The sequence below is a fragment of the Ursus americanus genome, chromosome 9, assembly GCF_024610735.1.
Source record: "Ursus americanus isolate L20-20 chromosome 9, mUrsAme1.1.p, whole genome shotgun sequence".
NCBI lineage: Eukaryota > Metazoa > Chordata > Mammalia > Carnivora > Ursidae > Ursus > Ursus americanus.
In genome coordinates, this window is record NC_142135.1 from 66,132,745 (window position 1) to 66,157,716 (window position 24,972).

Here is a 24,972-nt window from a genome sequence, read left to right on the forward strand (position 1 = left end):
AGAGTGTGTGTGTGTCTCTGTGTGTAAAACGTCCCAACTAATCACTGTCAGTGTAGGCAAACTTTCTGACATCTTCCTTTTGGCGTCCCTCACCGAAGAATGGCTCGGGTTACTACCCAGAGTTTCCAGGAGTAGCACCTTGGGGACACCACGTGGTTGCAAGCGCCGGCCCACCCACTCGCGGGTGTGAGAGGCCCGTCGCGGCCGGCGGGGCGGGCGGGGGGGTGTGCGCTGGGCAGCCGCCACCGGAGGAGGGGCCGGAGGGTGGCGCGGAGCCCGCGCTTTTCCCGGCCGCCCGCATCAGGGCGGCCGAAAGCGCGGGGCGGGCATGGCAGAGATGCGGCCGGGGCCGGCGGCGGGGCTGCAGCTCAGCGCGCTGCCCGACCACTCCCCGCTGCTGCAGCCCAGCCTGGCCGAGCTGCGGCGCCGGGCCCGGGCGGCGGGCGCTCCGCCGACGCCTCTGCCGCTCACCGACTCCTTCCTGCTGCGGTTCCTGCGCGCCCGGGACTTCGACCTCGACCTGGCCTGGCGGGTAAGCACGCTCCCCCGCTGCGTTCCCCCGCGCCGGCAGGGCTGGGGACCAGCGGCGTGGCCAGACCTCTGTGCAATCCCGAGTGGCCTGCCGAACCTTGGTGGGTACGCGCTCCCCACGCACCGGGCCGCGGGCGGGGTGGCTGCAGGTGTTCTGAGAAATCCCGCGCCGGTCCTTCCAGTTTCTCTGAGTCGTGGAAATGGGAAACCTAGAAAAAGCTGGAGCGCTCTGGGGTGATGGCCCGTGTGACCCCAAACCCTGGAATTGTGCTCTAGATGAGTATCTCGAACCTATCAAGTTGGGGGGCGGGGATGCTTTTCCTGTCCGTGGCCCGAAGCCAGTGATAGAAAGCAAAGGAACAGCTGCGAAGTGGGGAACCCAGATTTATCACATCTTAGCAGATCACTCCACGTGTGGTGGGAAAAATGAAGGTCTGAAGCGAAATTCTAGCAAAATAGTGCCATTATTAATAATAATACTTAAGTGTCATGTCGGTAAAGCGGTCCAGTGTATGTTGAGTGGAAAGGTGTAGGATGAGGTGGTTCTTTTGTGTTTCCAGGCATATTATAGATGGTTGAAGAGGGGGTGGTAAGAAGACAGGATTCAAGGCAGAGGGATGTAACCTTGAGTTCTGTTACTTTGGGCTCAGCATCCTCTTCTGTTAAATAATGGTGAGACAGCCTACCTCCCTGATTGGAGGATTGAACATTAACCAGTGGAGCAGAACAGCACGTACCCAGCACAGAGCCCGACAATATAGTAAGCACTCAGCAGTTGAACCTGATCTAGCCCTTCTGCTGAGTGGCAGCCTTGGTGTCATATTGGGACGTGGGAGGCAGGAGAAGCATAATAGTGCAGAGTCGTAAAATGCCCCATTCTGAGTTTTGTTGTTGTTGTTGATTTTTATTTGAAAAAGTAAAGAGCATGGGTGGTTAAAAAAATTCATAAACAGTAAAGAGTGCAAAGTAAGTTTCTAAAAGGAACTTTATAAAGGAAAAAAGTTCCCCACCCTAAACCTTCATTTTGCTGGTCATTTACCCAGAAGCAGTTACTGTTATCTGTTTATCTTTCTAGATCTAGTCTGTGCTCACACAGGCATATGTATGTGTTTTACATTTGGCCTTGTTTATTTGTTTTTTTTTTTGTTTTGTTTTTTTGTTATTACCAAATTTATCATAGAGATCAGCCTCGTTCGGTATGTATGCATATATCTTATTCTTTTGGGGGGCTGAGTACTATTTCATTGGATGGAATTATTAACCAGTCCCCTGTTATTAGAGGAGTTATCCTTAGCCAACGGCAATGCCCATGCATGCTGTTCCTTCCTTCATTCAATGATTACTTTTTGAACTCTTACAATTTGCAAAATGCAGTAAACAAGACAAATAGGATTTCTTCTATCACCAACTGGATATTGTAGTATCTCTTTATACATTTGTCTTGTGCAAAAATAGGAATATATCCTTATAAGTTCAACCTGTAAAGTTGCTGGATGAAGTGAGGTATGCATTTTGAGTGTTGACGAATATAACTGTCCTTCAAAGTGTTTGCACTAATTTTATCACTTTTATATTACAAAATGGTGCCTTTTTCTCCATATCATCACCTACGCTGCAATATCAAACATTATGATCTCTGTCAACCTGCTTGGTGAGAGATTGGTTCTCATTGTAATATCCATTTGTTTAATTATAAGTGAGGTTAATAATCTTTCATTTGTTTAAAATTTTTAAATTATTTTCCAGTTAACTGTTTTTACCAGTTGTTAATTTTCTTCCGTTTTGTTCACATAAAATATACATACACATTTTTTATTCATAAAATATCTTTATGTCTTAAAGAAAATAAGTCTTTTCCCTAGTTTGTTGTCTTGTGACATTGTTGTACTATTTTTTTTCTGTGCAGAATTTGAACATTTTTATGTAATCACATGTATTGATTAGATTGTTCTTTGATTGTTTCTGGGTTTTATAAGCTTCTCTCCTCTCCAAAATTTTCTCTAGTAATTTATGACTTCTCTTTTTAATATTGGAGTTGCTAACTTACTGGGATTTATTTTGATGTTAGGAATGAAATAGGAATCTGACTTTAGTTTTGTTTTATCAGATGGCTACTCAGGTGTCCCAACATCATGGGTAATAAACTAATAGTTACTCAGCAACTACTAAATATAAAGACAATCTTAGGTCCTATGAGGAATGTAGTTTAAATGAAACATTCAACATATAAATGTGTAGAGATAACTAATAATAAAAAAGTATGCGATTTACTGATTTTGTTTTAGCTGCTTTTCCCTAGTAATGTCTAAACACAAGAAGGAATAAAATTTACCTTCAGCGACTGTTATATATATATCGTTTTCTGTATTCTTTATTTTCCTGAATTGTTTTCATTTCACCATCTCCTTGAGGAATTGGCTAGCAAGACTGTCTAAATCCACTGGATAGGGATCAAGTTTCTGTCTGTGAACTCTTTGCCTAACTTTTACGCCAACTGGAAAGGAAAGGGAAAGGCTTAGAGTGTGAAACTATTTTTTTTTTCAATTTCCTCCATAAAGGCAGCTAATTCAACTCAAACTCCCTTATTTATAATGTAAAAGCCCTAAACTTTTAGAACATGAAGAAAGCTTGATAAGCCCCTCAGTTACAATGAAATTTCTCATTATTCTAGTTTTTGTATTTGAAGTTATAGTGAATTAATGAGGTTTTTATGATTCTAAAAGCTTATGGAGTACCAAGTATTTGGGTAGACAGTGTTTGTGTGGATTATCTCATTATTTCCTTATTTTAGAAGAAGTTGAGATGCAGTTTCTAGTCCAAAATCAGGTATTAAGTGGTGGAGTAGGGATTGGAACTTGGGTTGAACTCAGCAAAGCCTGTGCTCACAAGTATACTGCACTCGCCCCTCCTGTTCAAAACAATGAACATAAAACGGCCAACTGTTAACCTCTGTCTGTCCTTCATATTCTTGTGAATTCCTGTCGTTTATAAATGACTAGTTCAGTTCCCCGTGTTTTTGCTCCATGTGGCAAATTTTTTATCCTTTAAATATTTTTATGGTTTCCCCAAAGTCTTTGAAGCTTTCAAAAACCCCTTGAGTCTTCCACTAGCTTCTTTTGTCAAATTTATCATATCACATGTCAGTTTCAATGACTCTGCTCCTGGTAGTTACTGCCCTTAAGCAAATGTGTAACTTCTCTGAGCTTAATATTCTTATCCATAAAATGGGGTCACAGTAGTTACCTCTCAGGATGGTTGTGAGAAGAATTGAAATGATGCCATTAGACCCTGTAGCGCAGCACAACTATAGTTATTTTGTTTGAAAGTAGATGAAAAATGTAAGAAACCAACTCTCTTACAAAGCATAGTTAAAACAAACCCCAGCTTTTTTACATTTATTTATTCTTAACTGTGGCAAAACAGGTGCCTTCCAGTAATGAATGTTCACTTGCTGCCAATTTTTTTGTTGCTGTGGACTTTCGATGATTTGTTTGAGAATTGCCTGGTAGCAATTTGTCATTTACGTAACTTATTTATGTCAGCCAAGTTTTGAATCTATTTATCAGCAGAAAAGTAATGATCAAGGATCCAGGTTTAGATATTTCAATTTGCAAAAGCTAAATGTCAAAGGCAGGACAGTGATTTGCACATCTTTACGAAAAAGTCAGTTTTTCAAGTATGTGAATCGGGCTGGTTTACTCGTGCATGAATGTATTATTTCATTCCACACTTGTACCTAGCACTCTGCAAAGATGAATAAGCTGAGGACCCTGCCTGTTACCTAAAAGATCCCTTTGAATGAAACTACAACTTCTTTGATTTCATGGGAAATTAAAACCGTTATTTTTATAGAGGAGCTAATATGTTGCTTCTAGCGTTTTGCTTGAATCAGAATTAAAAGGACTATTTTTGTATCTGAGGGAACTATCAAAGTAATGAGCTCTGTACCATTCTTTTAACACTTATTCTGATGCCCTCTAAGACAGGAGGAGGAAGAGAAACTCATAGACTAGAATGAATATATCAGAATCGACAATGTACCTTTTGTTCTTTCTGCTTTTGGAAATTGCTATGTAGGTCACCAATTATTTCTTTGTTGGCTAATTTAGGAACATTTTTCTTTCGTACCCTGGAGTTTTATTAACCCATGGCAACATTCTCTTTTTTAAAAGAGTTCAGAAAAGTTTGTTAAATGAAGAAATGAGAGGGAGAAAGAGAAAGTTAGAAACACAACATAAGGGAGAGAGAGAGGAGAGGGTGCAGGCGCACACGTAACTTTTTCCTCCCTTCTGTTCACCATGGTGTGGCTGTTCCTCCGGTCCCACCAGCTTTTCTCTTTCTCCGGCCCTTCCAGCCATTAACGTTGCCCCAGGTTTGGAATTTCACCCTCTACTTGGCTTTTACATTTGCATTTGTATTTTCTTTTCCATATCATTGCTACTTTGTGATCACACCTGTCAGGTTTATTCCAGTGACTCTCAAACATGAAATTCGTCCCTTCCTTTCATCTAAACTTCCATTCCCCATTGCTAGCAGACGTGCTTAAACTCAAAACAAACATATTGTTGGGGCAGCAGGGTGGCCCAGTCGGTTAAGCGTCCGACACGTGGTTTCAGCTCAGGTCTTGATCTCAGAGTCCTGAAATCGAGCCCTGCGTCAGGCTCCACGCTCAACGTGGAGTTTGCTTGAGATTCTGTTTCCTTCTCCCTCTGCCCCTCCTGCTTCTGCTCTCTCTCTCTCTCTCTCAAAATAATTAGATAAATCTTTAAAACAAAACAAAAAACCCCAAACATATTGTCATTTTACAAAAATTGAGAAAGCTAAAGATCGTGAAGAGGAAAATTAAACCATAATAAACTTTAAATGCATCATTTGATTTTCGTATTCTCCAAGTACACTAGCAATATCTGTATTACTTGTAAATGCAGAGAAATCATTATTGGTGATTCTTCTAAAATAGAAAGAAAACAGGATTCCTTCAGACCATATTTTGCCAAGACCTGCTATCCGGGAGTACTGTTCCACTGGGAATGCGCACCACTATTAACGAAGTTGATTTTTCTTCTTTTTCAATTAGTAGAATGTATAGCAGTGGTATAGAGGTGTTCCTTTGTATCTTTGATTTAGCTTTTTTTTGTAGGAAAGAAAATGAAACAAAAAAAATTCTAGTTATCTTTAACATAAACCTGCACTAAAGATAATCCGGTGAGCGATAAATCCAAATAACTTTCTTATCGCAACAATAGCAGTGGTAACTACCACTCATTATGCCCATGTATGCTTTACGCTTAATCCTACAAGGCAGATATGGAGGAAACAACACACAAAGGAGTTAAATATTTACCCACGATCACATAGGTGATACGTGGTAGAATAAAGGTTTTTCTGACAAAACAGCCTGGGACTTTAACACTAACGTAGCATGGCATGGCATGTGTGATCCAGTCGTCACCAGCGGGTCGGCCCCAATGAGCGAAGGCATTTTATTCTGTTCACCGCTATAACTCAACTGCCTACCCAGCGTGTAGAACATTGGAGATGCTCCAAAAGTATTTGTAGAGCTAATTCCTTTGATTGATTTCTATTCTTCCTTATTTCAGAAAGGACTAAATGTGGATGTTTCAGTTATCTATTGCTGAGTAAAAAGTCACCCCCAAATTTAGTGGCTTAAACCACAACTATTTATTTGTCTGTGATTCTCTTGTTTGGGCAGGGCTGAGTGGGGATGGCTCATCTGTGATCCACATTGCATCAGCTGGGAACGTGGCTGAGACCAGACTAAGACGGGCTCTGGTTGGTCAGTGCCTCTTTCCACACAGACTTACTATTTAGTAATTTTATTCTTATGTGGTTTCTGGGTCCCCAAAAGCAAACTCAGAAAGTCCCAGCCTTCCCAAACTAGCACAGTGTGATTTCTGACAAAGCAAAATGTAAGGCTAGCCCAGATCCCTCGGGGAAGAATCAACTGGATTCCACCTGTAATGGGATGACTGGCATGTGTCCACCAGGAGAGGAGGTATTATTGGTAGCCATCTTTGGAGACTACCAACCAGAGGAGACAAATGAAAATTACTCAACTTTGAATTTGTGATGAAGTCTTATCACCTGAGATCCTTGATGGAGGGAACTTAAATTTTACAACTAAAAAAACCCCCAAAACTACAGATTAAAATCCTGACATAATGGATGTTAGTAAGGGCCCTACATAATGCCAAGGCTTTGCCTCCATTTTTACAAGGTGCTTCCCATGTATGCTATCTGTAGACAATTTTTATTTTATTTTTCAGCTACTGAAAAACTATTATAAGTGGAGAGCAGAATGTCCAGAAATAAGTGCAGATCTGTGCCCTAGAAGTATTCTTGGCCTTCTGAAGGCTGGTTACCTTGGAGTCCTGAGAGCCAGAGATCCCACTGGCAGCAAAGTTCTTATTTACAGAATCGGTAAGTCATATACAGCCCTGCTTTCCCTCTTCTTTCTTTTTCTTGGCTGCCATATTGAAAGCTTTATGAGTCCATATTTAAGAATTGCACTTTTCAGGTTTTAACTTAGGTTTAATGTAGACTGTAATGTCCCTCAAATACAATAAAACTGGCAATTGTGAGAAAATTAGAAACCAACGAAAATCTTGCTTCCATTCTTCCACACAGTCAGCTGTATAAAATAAGAGAGAAAGAAAACAGAATAGAGAAATACGGGGGAAAGGTGAAAAAGATCAAGGTAAAGTGTTTAGAAAATGCTTAGTAGGAAATCCAAATAAGTATTCTGAACAGTAGTAAACACAAGCTCCACGAGAGCATGAATTTTGTCTGTTCTGTTCACTGTATCCTAACACTGAAACCAGGACCTAGTTCATGGTAGGTATTTATTAAATGTTTTTGGAGTGAGTGAATGGCTAGTTGGATAACGCCCAGCGCTGAGGAGCCAGGGGCTCATTCTCTGGGACAGGGGACGGTCCAGTGGGAAAGCGGCATCCCTGAGTAGTGTCAAAGACACTGTATTCCACATGCCCTCTTGTCACAGCTTCCCCTTTTCACCATTAGGCCTTCCTAGTGTTTCCTGTCGGTTGGTGACTGTCCCTTCCTTAGACCTGTGTGTGATTAAACATGGCGTGTAACAAAGAAGGACTCACGCTGCTCCCAGCATCCTCTCGTGGCCCAGCTAAAAGGACAAAGATAACCCATATTTCATGAGGAGAATCTCAGGAATTCTAATCTTACATGAAGTTTTACATCTGTAACTATCCTAGGGAACTTGAGAATATTTACAGATTTGCTTTTCCTACCTGATGATAGATAAGATACCTGCCTGGCACTCAGCTGTTTATGATCTTGCAAGAAGGCGCTGCCTCTCATTCTTTAGGGTATCAGAACACCGACGAGAATGATCCTGGTTGTTTGCTCCAGCTAATGTGGCAGATACAGTTGTGTCAGTCATGAAGTCATTGTCCATAAAACAGACACCACAACGTCTGCCCTGTCCTTTTGTTGCCCCACCAGTGTTATAGGAAGATGACTGACGTTCCTCGGGTTCTTTAAGGGTAGAGTTGCCAGAGTAAAGATAGTATCTCTGCTTTACGTAGCCAGTAAACATAGAGTGTATGAAAATATGGTATGTCCAGTTTGAAGTTGAATTTCGGATAAACAGGGTATAATTTTTTAGTGTAAGTATGCCCCATGCATACTAAAACATTATTTGTTGTTTATCTGAAACTTAGCTTTAACAGGGCGTCTTATATTTTTATCTGGCAATGCTACCCAAAGGTCTCAGGAACATAAAACTGAAACCTGAAGGGGACCTTCTGCAATGGTCCTGGCTCTGTACTGCTTGGCTGGAGTTTCTTCACGTTTGTTCGTTAATTACCTGGAGCAAGTTAAGAAGTAAAAATGAGACCTTGATAGTGAAAAACCAAATGTGCTCCTTTGAGCATAAATACCTTAACACTGGGGACACCTGGCTGGCTCAGTCAGTGGAACATGCGACTCTTGATCTCAGGGTTGTGAGTTCAAGCTCCACATTGGATATAGACATTATTTAAAAATAAAAGCTTTACGAATAAAAAAATATATACATACATACCTTAGCACTGTAACAATTGTCTTTATTGCTTAGAGAGAGGGTTTCTTGTGGTACATTAACATTTAAGTATACTGTTTAACTAAAAGATTTTAAAATCAAGACAACATGGGGCGCCTGGGTAGCGCAGTCGTTAAGCGTCTGCCTTCGGCTCAGGGCGTGATCCCGGCGTTCCGGGATCGAGTTCCACATCGGGCTCCTCCGCTGGGAGCCTGCTTCTTCCTCTCCCTCTCCCCCTGCTGTGTTCCCTCTCTCGCTGGCTGTCTCTCTGTCACATAAATAAATAAAATCTTAAAAAAAAAATAAAATAAAATCAAGACAACGTGTAGGTTGGGGCGCCTGGGTGGCTCAGTTAGTTAAACATCTGCCTTCAGGTCAGGTCGAGCCCCGGTTCTGGCTCCTTGCTCGGCAGGGAGCCTGCCTCTCCCTCTCCCCTCTGCCTGCGGCCTCCCTGCTTGTGCTCACTTTCTCTCTCTGTCAAATAAATACAATCTTTAAAAAAAGAAAAAGAAAAAAGAAAACACGTAGGTTAGTGATGGTCAGAATAGAAGGGCATGCATCAAATTTCCTGTGTGTTATGTAGAATGAGATGTTGCTCTAGGGTGGAAAGGGAAACCTCAGAAGAGGTTTAGGAGTAAAAGGAATGGATAAAGATTTATAACTTTCCTAAATGTAACTGAATTAATGGGAGAAATTAGAATAGGAAATCGGTGCTAGAGGTTTTCGGTAGAACATGAGCATAACCACCTTTCTCGAGGTACCATCTCTGCAGTGAAAGCAGTGAGAAAATGTACAGAGCCTTTTTCTCCAGTCCATCAGGGCAACACAAGGTGAAACTCAGTTTCTGCCATTATTAGCCTATAAGCCAGAGGATATGATTTTATGCCTTTTGAGACTACTATGCGGCAGCAGCAAAAATAAAATTTAACAGTATTAGTTTTGACTATGGCTTAGTTCTTAGGAATACAAGTTCTACAGCACATGCCCAGGTTGGAACTGCAGCTCTGTGACATTCGAGCTACGTGCGATGCTGTGTCCCTGGAACCCCATTTTCTCCTCTGTCAAAAGGGCATAGTAAAAACCTATCTCACGGGGTTGCTGTGAGCATTAAATCCTGTAATACACATGAAATATAATTAGAACATTACCTGACATATAATAAGCACTCAATAAATACTAATTAAATACATGCTGGAAAAGGAATTAAGAAGTTAAGGCATGTTTTTCTTTTGCCTTAACGGAGCTTGGAGTCTAGACCAGCACTATATGATAGAATTTTCTTTGATGATGAAATTGTTCTACAATAGCCACCAGTCACATGTGGTCATTGGGCACTTGAAATGTGGCTTTTGCAACTAAGAAATTGAATCTTTAATTTTATTTAATGCTGATTAGTTTAAATTTAAATAGCCACACGTGGCTAATGGCTACCCTGTTGGACAGCATAGGTCTAGACAACTGTATTGGTGAGCTTGGAAATTTAGGCCAGTAACGGTTTTCTTGACTCAGACTTTGAATCATTCTCCTCGTATTTTTCACCATTGTAGCTTTCCGCCAGTGTCTGATATAGTCGAGTATATTTGAGCTGGCTTATCCATGAACTGATTACTCAAATTCTTACCAGGCAGCCGAGGCTCTTAAAAAGCAAAGGGCAATCCCATTGTGCCTTTCTGGGGATACTTCTGATTGTCTCTTTTCTATCTTTGAATTTTTCCTTGCTAGTAGACACTCCCAATCAACATTTAAAGCTATTAAGGGTCAGCCATCCAAAACAAAACTAAAACTCCTCCTCAATCCCACAAGACCCTCCAGCCTTCATCCCAGCCATCTCCCTACTCCTCATTCTCAAACATCTCAGATTAGTAATGTTCACCGCCATATTTTCACACAGTTTTTCACAATTCCTCTCAAACCACGCTGGCCTGGTTTCACTTCCACCTCTGTGCTGAAATGACCTTCACAAATCATCAGTGACCTTCTTTTCACCAAATCTAATGGACATGTTTGGTCCTGTTTTACTTGATCTCTCAACACAGCAAACCACTTCCACTTTCTTGAGATATCCTCTTCCCTTGGCTTTTCTGATGCCACATTCTCCTGATGTTTTCCTGACTTAACTGGCTGCCCCTTGAGTCTCCTTTGCTGGCACCACCTGCTCTACCACATTTTATTTTATTTTATTTTATTTTATTTTATTTTATTTTTAAAGATTTTATTTATTTGAGAGAGACAGCCAGCGAGAGAGGGAACACAAGCAGGGGGAGTGGGAGAGGAAGAAGCAGGCTCCTAGCGGAGAAGCCTAATGTGGGGCTCGATCCCAGAACGCCGGGATCACGCCCTGAGCCGAAGGCAGACGCTTAACGACTGCGCCACCCAGGCGCCCCTGCTCTACCACATTTTAAATTCTGAAATTCTTTGGTGCGTTGGCCTCAGCTTCCTCTTCTTATGCTACTTTCCATATAGACCTAAGATAAGCCCTGTTGTAGACTGTCATACAAATACGAACAACTCTCAGATTTCTGTCTTCACCCCACCATCACCTGTCCCCAGGGATCCATACCAGCAGCTCCCTATTCCAACTGTCTCCAATTGGATGTCTCTCAGGCACCATTTTTTCATGTCCAAAACTACTTATGAGCTTTTCCTCCCAAACATTTTTCTTCCACTGTTTACAATCTCAGTAAATGGTACCACCGTTCTACCCAGTTGTCCAAGCCAGAAACTTTGGTATTTTGCAACTTTACCATTACTTAATCATGAATCTTTTTTTCCCCTCTTCCTCATTTGTATCCTTAGGCACTCCATGGAACCTTCAGTATGAAGACTTGCATTTTTTTCAGCTTCGGAACATTTTTCTCTACCGTCATTCCTCTTTGCCTTCTTCCCTAGGCTCTGCATTATTACCTTCCAGAACTCTAATTAGGTGGATGTTGAAACTCTGGATCTAGCTGTATGTCTCTAGCTGCATGAGTCTTTTGATGCCTACATATCAACTCTTGGCTCTTTTCAGAGAATTCCTCAGCTTGGTATTCCAAACCATTATGCACTCATTGGCTGTGTCTTTTCTATTTGTCCCATCAACTGAGATTTGCTTGAATTATCATGTTTTTGTTTCCAAGATCTCAACTGAGTCTTTAAAATATTAACCTATTCTTCTAATAGCCTACATTATCCTTTTCTTCCCTCACTGACATTATTTTGTCTCTTTTTAATGTCTCTTGCTTTATTAACTGTTTGCTTAGGTTTTAGTGCCCTCGTCTATTGAGTGTGGTTCCCCTCTTCTTTGTGTGTATTTTTAAAAATGTTATAATACCTAGTGAATGTGTATCTTCTTTTAAGATCACCTGTTTGCCTGTCCATTACTGTCATTTCAGTTTGCCGTGGACTGCCCAGGGACAGTGGGGGAAGGGAGAGGATGGGAATGTCAGTAATTCTTTGTTGTTTTCCCTGGGTGTGGGCAGCTACCGGAGTGCTTCCCTGCTCTTTTCCAAAGCCCACACTTAAACTGTTCTGGCCTGTACAGACATGACGGCTATGTGCTGTTGCCCCCAACGGGTGTCTGACACATCAGCCCGCCAGGCTGCTCTTCATCCATTTCCCTTAGCAACCTCTTTGGTTACCAAAAGGCCCTAGTTACTCTTTATAATCCTTTATCATCCAAAAGCCCTTGCTTTTCCCATTTCCAACACCTCCGAGCAGGGAGCATACCTGGGGACATTTTCATTTTTAGCAACAACCCTCTCCTGAATGTTTTGGGCTGTAGCTTCATCTGGCAGTCAAATCCAGCCTGCATTCATTCTTTTCTCCCCCACACTCTCAAAAATCTGTTCTTCACTAGGAATCTGAGGGTGGAGGGAAAAGCAGGAACATGTTTTTGGACCACCAATTTGATCCATTATTCAATCCACGATCTTTGTACATGTTTTTATTTCTACTGATCTTTTAAGTCTCAGAAGAATTACTTTCCTCCTGAAGCTTTATACTATGCTGAGACATGCTATTTTAAAATTTTTTTTAGCACAATGGGACCCAAAAGTTTTCACAGCTTACGATGTTTTTCGCGTAAGTCTAATCACATCCGAGCTTATTGTACAGGAGGTAGAAACGCAACGGAATGGTATCAAGGCTGTCTTTGATCTAGAAGGCTGGCAGTTTTCTCATGCTTTTCAAATTACCCCATCTGTAGCCAAGAAGATTGCTGCTGTTCTTACAGTAAGTGTATATTTTTAAGTCTTTGGGATTCTAATTCCAAATAATAGATTTAAATTTAGTTATATGTTCAACAAAGCAAGAAGACAGTACATTTATTAGAAAATTAAATAATTTTAAAATGATACCTAGAATTCAATAATACTAAGAGGAAGTAAAGTGTCATTCATAAAAGAAAGAATGTTGCAACAAACTGAAAATACGTTCAAATTAGTAACCACAGAATTTATGCATTTAAACAATAACATGGTAACTTTCTCTTTGTTATTAAAATTTTCTTCCTAAATTAGAAGATTGACTCAGAACAATATTTATAGCAATGGTACAATAAAATCTTACATTCTTGGTAGGTATAAATTGATACAGTTCTTTCAGAAATTAAAAGGTTTTTAAGAAGGCCATCATCTTTGATCCGGTAATTCTACTTTCAGGGACCTAGCCAACGCATAATCTGAAATACAGTAAAGACTTCATATATAATAACAATAGTAGCTTACTATGTGCCAGGTACTTTGCTAAATGTCTCAAGTGCTTTACCACTTACGGCCAAACAAGCCTATGGCTATTATTTTTCCCATTTTACAGATTAATTAACTATGTCACAGGGGTGACATAGCAATGCCCAAGCACACATATTTTGTCAGCAGTGAAGTAAGAATTCCAGTTCAGGTCATCTGAATGTAAGAGTTGTGTTTAGAACCACCATTGCCTCTGATAATATAGTTAATATAGCATCAATTTTTAAAGATGAAAGTTAGAAACAGCTTATTTGTCCAGATATAGGAAAATTATGGTATATCCATTTGATAGATCATTGCAACAATATTAAAACTCATGATATGCACAAAAATTGTATTATGTAAATGAAACAAAACAGGGTGCAAAATATTTAGAGAGTGTATTGGCAATTATGTTTAAAATAAAATTATGCATAGAAAGAACCTGGAAGGAAAAGCTCCAAACTGATAATACATCTGTAAAAGCTATGCATAGGGAAAAGAAAAAGAATTTTGCTTGAAAGAAATTTGGCAGGAGAAATCTGTATGTGAAGACATTTTGGGTAGAAAAACTATTGAAGTGGTTTTTTTTTTTAATTCTTAACTTTTTAAATGTTCTACAGAAACCTGTATTACTTTGATGTGAAAGACCTATACCTGTGTCAAAAGTTTAAAAGTGTGTGCTTACTATTCCTTCAGCTTCTATGAAATTTAAATTTTTTTCTCAAAATAAGAATTAGGGGAAAATGATTAAATATAAATATCCAAATGACTCATTGGTTCCTTGAAAGAACATTTATATGTGATTGGAGAGGATATTTTCTGTGTCTTACTTACAAAAGATGCAGGTCTTTTTAAAAATACTTTGCCTAAGCTGTAACGTGAACCTTTTTTTAGAGATCTTTCCTTAATCTAGCGACTGTGAACTGCAAAGCAGACTATTGTGTTGATGAAATAAATAATTTCGAAAATAAAATCCCACTTTAGGTACTGCACTAAGTATAGCAGGTGTTCAGAGAAGGGACTGGTCAATAGGAATATATATTGACTTATGCTTTGTTATTAATAATTTTTTCTTTATTTTCAAAAGGATTCCTTTCCATTAAAAGTTCGTGGTATCCATTTGATAAATGAGCCAATAATTTTCCATGCTGTCTTTTCCATGATTAAACCATTCCTGACTGAAAAAATTAAGGAACGGGTAAGTAAAACATGAATTCAAGTCACTATTCTTCTGTACCAAATGTTCCAATCCTTTTTATTTAAGGATTGCATTATTACTTCTCCTCCCCACAATTAACCCAATGTTTTAAGTATTGTCTACCAAACCATTTTTATAAATTAAAATTCCTTTTTAATTTTGAAAAATCAAGTTAGGCTGCAGGGAGAAACAGCCTCTCATTCATTGATGTGGGAGTGCAAAATGGTATATTCCCTATAGAGGGCAGTGTGGTAATATCAAAATTAACAGCCTTTGCAGTTCTGGGATTTTATCCCACAGATATACCAGCACATAAACAAAATTACAGACACAAAAAGGATTCATTGCAGCAAAAGATTGGAAATCACCAACTGTTCATCATTAGGGAACTGGTTAAAGAACTATATCAATACAATGGAATACAGTAAGATTTTCATGATGTACTGTAAAGTGAGATAAAAAAATGAAGAATAGTTTTTATAGTATGCTACCTTTTGTATAAAACGGGGAGAAATCAGAATCTCTAACTGTATTCGCATTAAAAGGATATGAAAGAAAGCAACCTAACTATATGTAATAGAGGTGTAGACGGGGTGGATGAGGTTTGAGTAGGGACCTAGACATCTCATTGTATATCTTTTATCTTGTTTTGATTTCTAGCCATATGAATGTATTATCTGTGCAAATAAAAAAAAATAAATTATTTAAATTAGACATGCATAACTGAAAACCACAGTACTCAAGGTATGTGACTTAATGTCATGTTAGTTAAAGCAAAGAGATTTAATGGTTTTTTTTTTGTTTTGTTTTGTTTTTTACCTATCCTGTGAAGCCTTATCTCAGATGACTATCTGATATCTCTTAGGATTTTTCAAGTATTAAAAATAAAATCTGAATTCCCAAGAATGGCAACCACTCTTCTTCTTCTTCTTCTTTTTTTATTTTTTTTTTTACTGTTGGAGGACTTTACCAATGTTTCCTCTCTTCTCTTGAATATTTGACAGAGAGAGAGGCAGCGAGAGAGGGAACACAAGCAGGGGGAGAGGGAGAAGCAGGTTTCCCACTGGGCAGGGAGCCCGATGTGGGGCCCGATCCCAGAACGCTGGGATCATGTCCTGAGCCAAAGGCTGACGCTTAACGACTGAGCCATCCAGGCACCCTGGCAACCACTCTTCTACATTAATCTGTAAAGGATAATTTGTAGAGGTTATCCAGTAAGAATTTCTATCTGTCTTCAAGAAGAACCACACCTATGAAGATGGCCACTTTTCATTCTAGTATTTTTAGGAAAGTCAATTTTGGGGGGCTCATTTTTGTCTCTCTTCAGTGTAACTTGATAATAGCTGACCACATTTTGTTTAACTCTGAAAGATCTAAAAATAAGTATTTCTATTTTGGGTTATATTCTGGACAAATAAAAATAAAAACAACAATAAACTGAACCTAATAAATAGGAGAATATGAACAAAAAAAGAAAGAAAAACTAAAAAATTGAGAAGGTAGGTGAAGAATTTCAGCGAAAGATAATTGACATGATACAGACTTCCCAAAGTAAGGAATGGGGACCCAATCCAGCCATTCTCCTCCCTTTCAACATTTTGGCAATACCCTGTGAATGTTCTTATTCGCCCCCTTCTGAGGAAATAGAATTTTTTTCTAATTAGCTGATGATATTTTAAACATTTCAGAAGAAATCAAGAATCGGGACTGTGAGGTTCCCGAGTACAGGAAACTTGTTTCATTTATCTTTGAATTCTCATATCCTAGCATATAATAGCTCCTTTTAAATGATCATTGAATGTATAGACAAACATTTTACCCTAGCAGGTGGGAAAAGGGTACTTACTTACAATGCTTTTCATTGAAGGTTCTAAGTCTTTATTTTAACTTCATGACATTATATGATCACTTTAAAGTATTTGAAAATTTAAGGTTCTCAACCATCATAATTGTCTCTTAATTCTGTACTAACCAAGAGTATACATCAACTGTGCCACATAAATTGCTCCCCATATACATAGCTCCCCATATACATAGCTGTGTGCACAGATATATGCTTCTAATTCATATGAACTAATACCAGGTAGTATATTTTTTATCATCTCTAGAACAGTCTCAGGATGTTAGATATTTTGCTAAGAATCACCTGTACATTAGGGAATAGAATGTATAAAATAATTTTATTTAGTTTTAAAAATCTGCTTTTGAAAGAGGACAGAATATCTTTTTATAAATCTTATGTAGTCATAGGAATATAAATACATATAAAAACAATAGGATGGTTAGACTCATAAACAGCACAACGGAAATTGAAGTATAATTCTTACATAAACAGAGAAATAAAGGGCATAGTATCTGTACATGCTCTCCTAGCTTGAAAGTCATTAGAATGCCTTATTTTATGGTGTTGATTTTACATTAGAAACGTATCTAATCTACTGAGAGACTGAGGGCATATCTTCTAAAACATTTTGGCTATTTCAGATTCACATGCACGGCAACAATTACAAACAAAGCTTACTTCAGCATTTCCCAGACATTCTTCCTCTGGAATATGGTGGTACAGAATTCTCCATGGAGGATATTTGTCAGGAGTGGACAAATTTTATAATGAAGTCTGAAAATTATCTCAGCAGTATTTCGCAGATCAATCAATGAGAAGAAGTAATTTAATGTCAATGACTTCCTAATTATAAATACATGAGTGAGATCCTACCTGGTTATATGAATGAAAGAAAAAAAATCCTCTAAGCTAATTAACACTTGTCTGACTGATATTTTAAAATGTAAAACTCTTTAAACATGAGCAACATGGATATTTGGGAAACCTCTTGACTTTTTAAATGCATTTTCTGTATCTTTCAAGTAGTTAAATGTTAGTATACCTTATAAGCATAGAAAGGATTCCTGATTTTTATACTTGAAAGTATCTCCTAAAGTAGCTGTTTCTGAAAAATTTCATTTTCAACAAGTTATCTGACTACATTGGTTTAGTAATAAATGTATAAATAGTCCATAGAAAAGAAGTATTAGTACAAATCAATTAATGATAAAATCTATTAAAACCCATCTTGGGTGGATGTCAGATTAGATTATAATTCAGATTAAAATCTGAATACAGTTTTACAGAGTTATTTCTGTGGGCTGGCAAGATGGTTCATCTCAGGGAAGTTCTATTTCAGCATATCTGCACAATAAAAACTTTTGATTGAAGAGTCTGTATACCATAAACTATTGTATGTAGCATCTAGAGCTCTTTATGAAATTACTCTTGTTGATACAACTGATAATCGAAAATAATTTAGGAAATATTTCAGGCATAGCTGATGGTTTCTTAATACTATTTCTGCATTTTCAAATAAATCAAGAATGTAATTTTGACTTCAGTTTTTGGTTATTCTTATCATGACTACATAGAGAACTAGAAATGGAATAATATTTAATTGTCATACATGGATTCTATTTTTAATGGAACAGTAAACTACACAAAGGAAAGGAAATGTTTACATTTTAAAAATCACTGTCAGTTACACCTGGAACTTTTCAGATTATGTATGAAATAATTCTACTTTTACTATATAAATATAGTAATATTTAGAATATTCTAGCCAAATTCTGTAATTCATATTTACTTTAAAAAACCAGTAGTTAAAATGTGCTGTTTGTATTATAGTTTATGTCAAACAATATTTTGTTTATTAAGAAAGATACACTGTCAATATAGCTTTCAATTTATGACAATTTTTATAGTGTTTCATGATTTTTTAATTTTATTTTAAGCTTGAAAATAAAAAAAGGTGCAAAATCTGTTAAACATTTGTTCAGCTTAGTTGGGCTTCAACACTAATCATACAATAGTATCTTTATGAAAGGATATATGAAGGTTGTTTTTCTTTATAAGAAAATTATTCTAATCAGGTGAGCTGATTCTTGTAATTCTCTGTACATATGTCTATGAAAAAATTGAGAGCAATTGTGAATGTTTTTAGAGAACATACTTAATTTTGAGTTGGCATTGGGAAGCTAACTTTACATTATAAATTGTTATTAAAAAATTAGATTATGACTGTTTTCTAAAAAAAATTATAAAGTCTTCCTTACAAAATCACATAATTCACAAAATTGTATAATTAGAAATAACAGCAGAATAAAATCATTGAAAAAGAACAAACAATAACAACAACAAAAAGGTCTAATTTACCCAACTTTGATTCCTCTGTAAAGGAGGTTTATATCAGGGTTCCACTTCATTTACGTTTCAGTACTTAAAACACTTTCTTATGACACAGTGAAGCACACGAATAAAGGGTAGTATTTAAAAATGTCTTTTAAATGTGACTCACTGGTGATGTTATCAACAGTAAATAGAATTAAAATACGTCAATCAACAGAAGTACATTTCATGATGGGACTTTGACTTTTTTTTTAAATGCAACAATTCACCGAAGAACATTAAAAGAACAATGTGAAATGAGCAGGCAATTTTATAAGGTGGTAAGATAAATAACTATCAAATTGTCTCTATTACTTTACTGTAATTGCACCAGAAGTGCCTTTTATTTATAAGGTTAACCCTAACATGTGCTCATTGTGTTACTGAGCTGCACAATAATTTATTTGTCTTAATATTGTTCAACAGAAAATAAATCTTTCACATAAACAATAGCTGTTTCTTTTTCATTTTTAAATACAATACAAATATTAGGCGTTTGTTCTCAAAAATGGCTTTTCTTTACACAAAAGTTTAAGAAAACCTTACCACATCTGGTTGTCCATTACACAAATGCTAGTTTTTCCTCTGTAAGTTTTCATCACAGGATGGTTTTCCAGGCTGCTGAGTTCAACACTATCTTCCTCTAGTGTCTTTTGCTGTGCTTAAAGGGACCACAGACTAATTTCAGGAAACTAAGCCATGCAGATTTAAGAAGTTAAAACTTCTAAGCGAAAAAAGAGTGTGCTACTTAATCAGATAATTTAATTTTGAAACAATCTCCCGTTAGCTGTGATTTTATATATTTTTACTATATTTATATATAGTAAAATAATGTATATTACTATATGATATGTGATACATGTTTAAATATATATGATATTTATATGTTTTTCTTACAGAAATAACAAGAAGAACTAGAGCAAATACGGTCTTTGCCGCTCATCTAAATTAAGGCTGTAGCTCACAAAACAGGTCAAACCTACAAACCAACCAAAAACTCAGTAAATTAGTAGGATGGTGTTGTCTGAAACACTGCTTACTGGCCTTATATGTTGAATTTTGCCATACTGAGATGCTGTGGAGGAACTGTAACTTGCACAGGCGGAAGTAGAAATGAGGGCAATAAAATTAGGATCGGCAGCAGTACATCTCCACTGATTTTGTCAGCAAGGATACATACATCCTCCTCCTGCCCTCATAGCTAGTCCTTGCTTCACTGTTCTCTTTTCGACCCAGGTCAATCATATTAATCTATAAAATGTCTACCTTTTTTTTTTTTTTTAGATTTTATTTCTTTGTCAGAGAGAGAGAACAAGCAAGGGGAACGGCAGGCAGAGGGGAAAGCTGGCTCCCTGCTGAGCAAGGAGCCCAATGCAGGACTCGATCCCAGGACCCTGGGATCATGACCTGAGCCGAAGGCAGATGCTTAACTGACTGAGCCACCCAGGTACCCCAAATTTCTACTTTTGATAACACTGTACACTGAATTAAATAGTACAGTGAATAAAAAAACTAACTCGATGTTACCTAGAAGAGAGAAAATATATATCTAAAATAGCCAGGTAAACTGCAGTATAGTATAAGGGTCATTAGAATGGTTCCAATAGAATGCTTTGGAAGGAAAGATAATTTCCACGTGGGGTAACTGAGGATGTGTTCTTAGACGAGGTACAATTTGAAGCAGAGCCTTTAAGGCGAATTGACTGCCCTACAGAACAATGAGAACTGAGGAGAGGAAGGATATTCTAAGAAATAGCATGAGCAAAGACAGAGACGAGAAAGAATAGGCCATGTCTGAGAACAGTAAATAGCCCTATTATTTTTGGAGGGAGGGAACGGGTACAGGAGAGTAAGACTTCCCCTAGAAAGATGCCCATGAAACAAAATGTGGGAGGCCTTGAACACCTGCTGAAGGGCACTCAAACGTATGGATTATTTTGTGCCAGACAAAACTTTAGATTCACATACATTGTGTCATTCCATCTTTGCTGAAAAAAAGGCAAGTGGCATTATGCCCATTTTTACAGAAGAGAACTGAACTTTGAACGTGTCTGTTCCTGGCTCAGATTCGCAGAGCTAGTGAATGCCAGCATCAGACTGAGCTTGGCTGGCCTGGCTATAAAATCCACACCCTCCACAACACCACCATGCTCCTCATAGACCCAGTTCCACAGGCCACCAGATTCTACCAATCCTACTTGGAAATGTCTGACCCTGACCCATTTCCAAGATTAATCATCTCTCATCAGACCTGCCATAATAGCTTCCACGTTAGACTACCAGTGTCTCATTATTCTTGCCCTTACGTACCCCTTCTACCACTGCCAGACTTCTCCTTCTGCAAGATTTTATCCCCTGAACTTGGAGACAGCAGCACTGCATGTGTGGTAAACTGCTAATTGGCATCTGAGGCCCTTTACAACCAGGCCCAACCTGTTCTTCCATCCTTACATTGCAGGACTCTGAACCCCACCTGTACTCTAGGCACTCAACCTTTTTACCACTTTGAAAATCACCCCCTCCACGCAAGACATCTCAGAATCAGTAGTAAGAGAGGGGCTGAGGGGAGGGAGGGGAAATGTGTGTATTGTGTCCTCTGAACCTTTGCTCTTATTGTTTTCTCAGCTCCATGCCCTTTCCTGTTTTCTCTGCTCATCTGCAGAGTCCTGCTTACTTGTCACATCTGGGAAAACTCTAACCTTCCAGAGAATTCCTTGCTCCTACTTGTGGATCCTCTGTGTGGAGGTCTCAGACAGTCCTTATGACACTGAATTTATAGTTGTTTACCTGCCTGTCTCCCCGCTGGAAAGTGTTAAATGCAGACAGTCTTTCTCACCTTTGTATAATCAGTATCTAACCAACGTCTAGCACAGGGTCAATACGCAATATGCAGACCTTACTGAGGGATATTTTGCATTGCAAGTCTGGGTGACAGCCACCAGGGGAACAGTCACAAGTGGGATGAAGGTCTGCTTTATGCTAAATGGAATATTGTCCACTGGGAAGTTGAGCTGTTCTCAGCAGCCTCCTTACAAACCCTCAGACTTAAGCTCCTCTCTCTACTTTTTTTCTCTCTCTCATCCTGTTAGCTGTGTTACAGTGATAAGGTCCTAACTGGGCTTTATTTCTGCCTCAAACTTCAATCCATTTCTTTGTTTTAAGTATTTTAAGTAATTGTTTCTAATTTTTTAGTTGAGTTTAAACTCCACTTCTTTTAATTCTACACCCACACACATACATAGTACAGGCTGGCCTCGACGGGGTTGGTCTAGAGACTCATTAACTACAGTGGAATAAATACACCCCAGCAATTTGGCTCTCATCAGGAGCTCCCTCTCCAGTCCACAAGAGTTCTTTTGGCAGGCTACCCACAGCAGAGTTTTACCGTGCACTCTGCTCCTCTCTCAGAGCACCGCGCACTTGGGGTGGTGGGAAGGTCTGGGATGAAGAATGGTCAGGCACAGCCGCACACTGTACTCCATCTTCTTTCCCCCACTGTTCAGTCTCATCCATTGATGACTCAGACAAACCTCTTTTGAGGAACTTCAGTCCATCCTCTGAGGGTATCTGAGCCTCATTACCCGAATTCAGTATATAGATGACCTTCTCTGCTTAATGATGTTGTCAATGCCCAATATTTACTGCAAGCTCTTGCCTAAAAGGGACATAAGATCTCTAAACATAAAATAATTAATAGCCCTTAAGTGCCAGCACATGATAGCCACCCTGAAGTAAGATTTTATTCCTAAAACACTTAACATCATTATCGATTTCCCTCTCCCTAACACCAAAAGACAACTCCAAGGATTTCTACAATTAGTTGGCTATTGCCAGAATTGACTCCCTAACTTTTCTGCCATTGCCTTTCCCTTATACATCATGGTTAAAGAGATGTCCTTGACCTCTTTAATTGGGTTCCATGCCTGCAACTCAAAACCTCAAATCCTCTCCATCTTCTTCTTCCACTGTTAGAGTCCCTAATTACTGATACCCTTTCCCTTTTTTATACATGAAAGGGGTAGATACACTTTGGGGCGGGTCCTCAACCAAAACACACTATCGTTACCACCAAAACTGCTCCAAAACAAAGAAAACAACCTTGGGTTCACATTTCACAACTAAAAAAAATAAAAGCCTTACTTCAAATAGTAATCCACCTCAACAGGAAACCTTAAATCAAACGTCTTTGGAGAGGCTCACAGAAGCAGATGATGATGTAGGTGACAGAATATACCACCCCCAAAATATGCCACTTTGACGTAAGGATTATTTTGAGCTGAAGGCAACTGAGAAGAAGCAGATACAAGAAAGTTCCCCACCTTTCCCCTATTTACCTTCCCCATTTACCTAAAAATAGGACATAAATGTCCCCTTTCTTCTACCAGGAAGGACAAAAGTTAATCACTGGAGACAGCTATAGATCCTTATCAGTTGCGAGGAATCTACATAGTAAACTTTATTAGGCCTTATCTTCCACTAATTTTCCATATATTTTATTTGCCTTCCACAATTTACCACCCCTAGAAACTCAAAGTCCTCTTCCTTTGCTAAGATGCTATATAAGCCCAAGTTCTAACCAACCCTTTGAGTTACTCTTCATTGAAGTTTCTCCCACACAATGTACACTACATGAATTGTTTTTCTCTGGTTAATCTATCTTTTGTCAGAGAACCTAGCAGAGTAGAAGGGAAAAAAAAGAAATTTTCCTCCCCTATAATAACATGAAGTAGACTGATTTCTCAAGAACAACTGTATGATACCATAAAGTGGTCAACTTCCAACCAACACACCAGAACAAGATCATCCACAGGTGTTATAATCAATCCCCTCCATATTTTTTCTTTGTATTCTTCTTGTTATCCTCCTTCTATTTTTCTATTACTGACTAGTATCAAAACTTCCTTGAACCATGTCTTTCTTTTTTGCCCTTCCTACTATTCCTATTCCTTATTTACCTATATTCAGGACCCCCAAAACGTTTGAATGACTTTTACTAAACTGAGATTATTCAACCTTAATATCTTTCTTGAAATTGTTGTCTTTGTTTACCCTTTCCTCCGTTTTCCCTCAAATTCTTCTTCCTACCCTTAAAACCACCACAGCTTAGCTGTTTCCCCCACACAATGCTAGGGCATTCTTCTTATATTTTATATCAGTTAAACAAATAACCAAATCCAATCTGGACCACTTTTAGAAAAGTCATGTTTATTTCTTTGGCAATTTCACAGACAAGAATTTTCTAGATTCTAGTTTCTGTCTACATAGTTGACTGGCCTTAAACAACATGGGCTTGAACTGCATGGGTCCACTTATGCAGATTTTTTATAGCATAATACTATAAATGTATTTTCTCTACCATATGATTTTCATAATAACATTTCCTTTTCTCTAGCTAAATTTGTGATAAGTACACAGACTATAATACACATAACACACAAAATATGTATTAATCAACTGTTTATGTTATTGATAAAGCTTCTGGTCAACAGTAGGCTATTAGTAACTAAGTTTTTGGGGAGTCAAAATTACATGAGGATTTCCAACTATGTGGAGGGTTGATACCCCATACCCCTGTGTTGTTCAAGGGTTCACTATACATCTTTTACTCTGCCAACTCTAATGACAGTACTTGCAACTATTCATCATTTTCCAAAGAAAATGTAATCTTATATCAAACAACTCCAGCATGGGTGCTGCCATCTGGAGGCACTAATGTTTTATGTATGGAAAAGTCCCAATCAGAATAGTCTCCTTATAACCATACCCTTTTCTCAGCTACTATAGAAAAGATGACACTATGACAAAAAATTGCACCATTTTCTTTGGTTATGCCAAAAGATAGCTATTTCATCTATGGAAGCAGACCTATTGAGATCTCCTAGCACTGGGCAGGCTCATATTACCTAGCCAATCTTGTGAGTTTTTACCAGATATGTAGCCCAACCAAGTCTTTAAAGTATTTAAATTCCTCTTTGTCCTCTTCAATGACTTTCATTGATCTGGACAGTCTACCAGTAACTGTGTTTTCTGAAAATGTGAAGGCTGACACCACAATGTTACTGTATTCTTCCTTTCTCTGCTGGTCCTGACGACACTCTTGAAAGGGAAGCCAAGAGCTTGGTAGGAGATCTTGAGGACTTGGATGCTGCATCTGACCACATATGAGCCACGTTTTTGCCTGAAGCATCTCCACTATGAGCTACTCACATCTTGGGGTGCCTGGGTGGCCCAGTCAGTTAAATATCTG

The 24,972-nt window shown here is 38.5% G+C and overlaps 1 protein-coding gene across 2 annotated transcripts; it reads left to right on the plus strand.

The window, feature by feature from the left end:
- Positions 1 to 264: 264 nt before the first annotated feature.
- Positions 265 to 19,175, plus strand: TTPA (alpha tocopherol transfer protein). 2 transcript variants are annotated; one of them, XM_045789027.2, is made up of 5 exons: positions 265 to 532; positions 6,819 to 6,972; positions 12,624 to 12,817; positions 14,402 to 14,512; positions 16,997 to 19,175. In XM_045789027.2, the coding sequence occupies exons 1-5, from the start codon at positions 329 to 331 to the stop codon at positions 17,168 to 17,170; spliced, it is 837 nt and encodes a 278-aa protein (XP_045644983.1). In that variant the 5' UTR covers positions 265 to 328; the 3' UTR covers positions 17,171 to 19,175. The 2 variants fall into 2 exon arrangements, with proteins under 2 accessions (XP_045644983.1, XP_087720992.1); XM_087864866.1 differs by lacking the exon at positions 265 to 532 and adding an exon at positions 713 to 1,727.
- Positions 19,176 to 24,972: the final 5,797 nt, after the last annotated feature.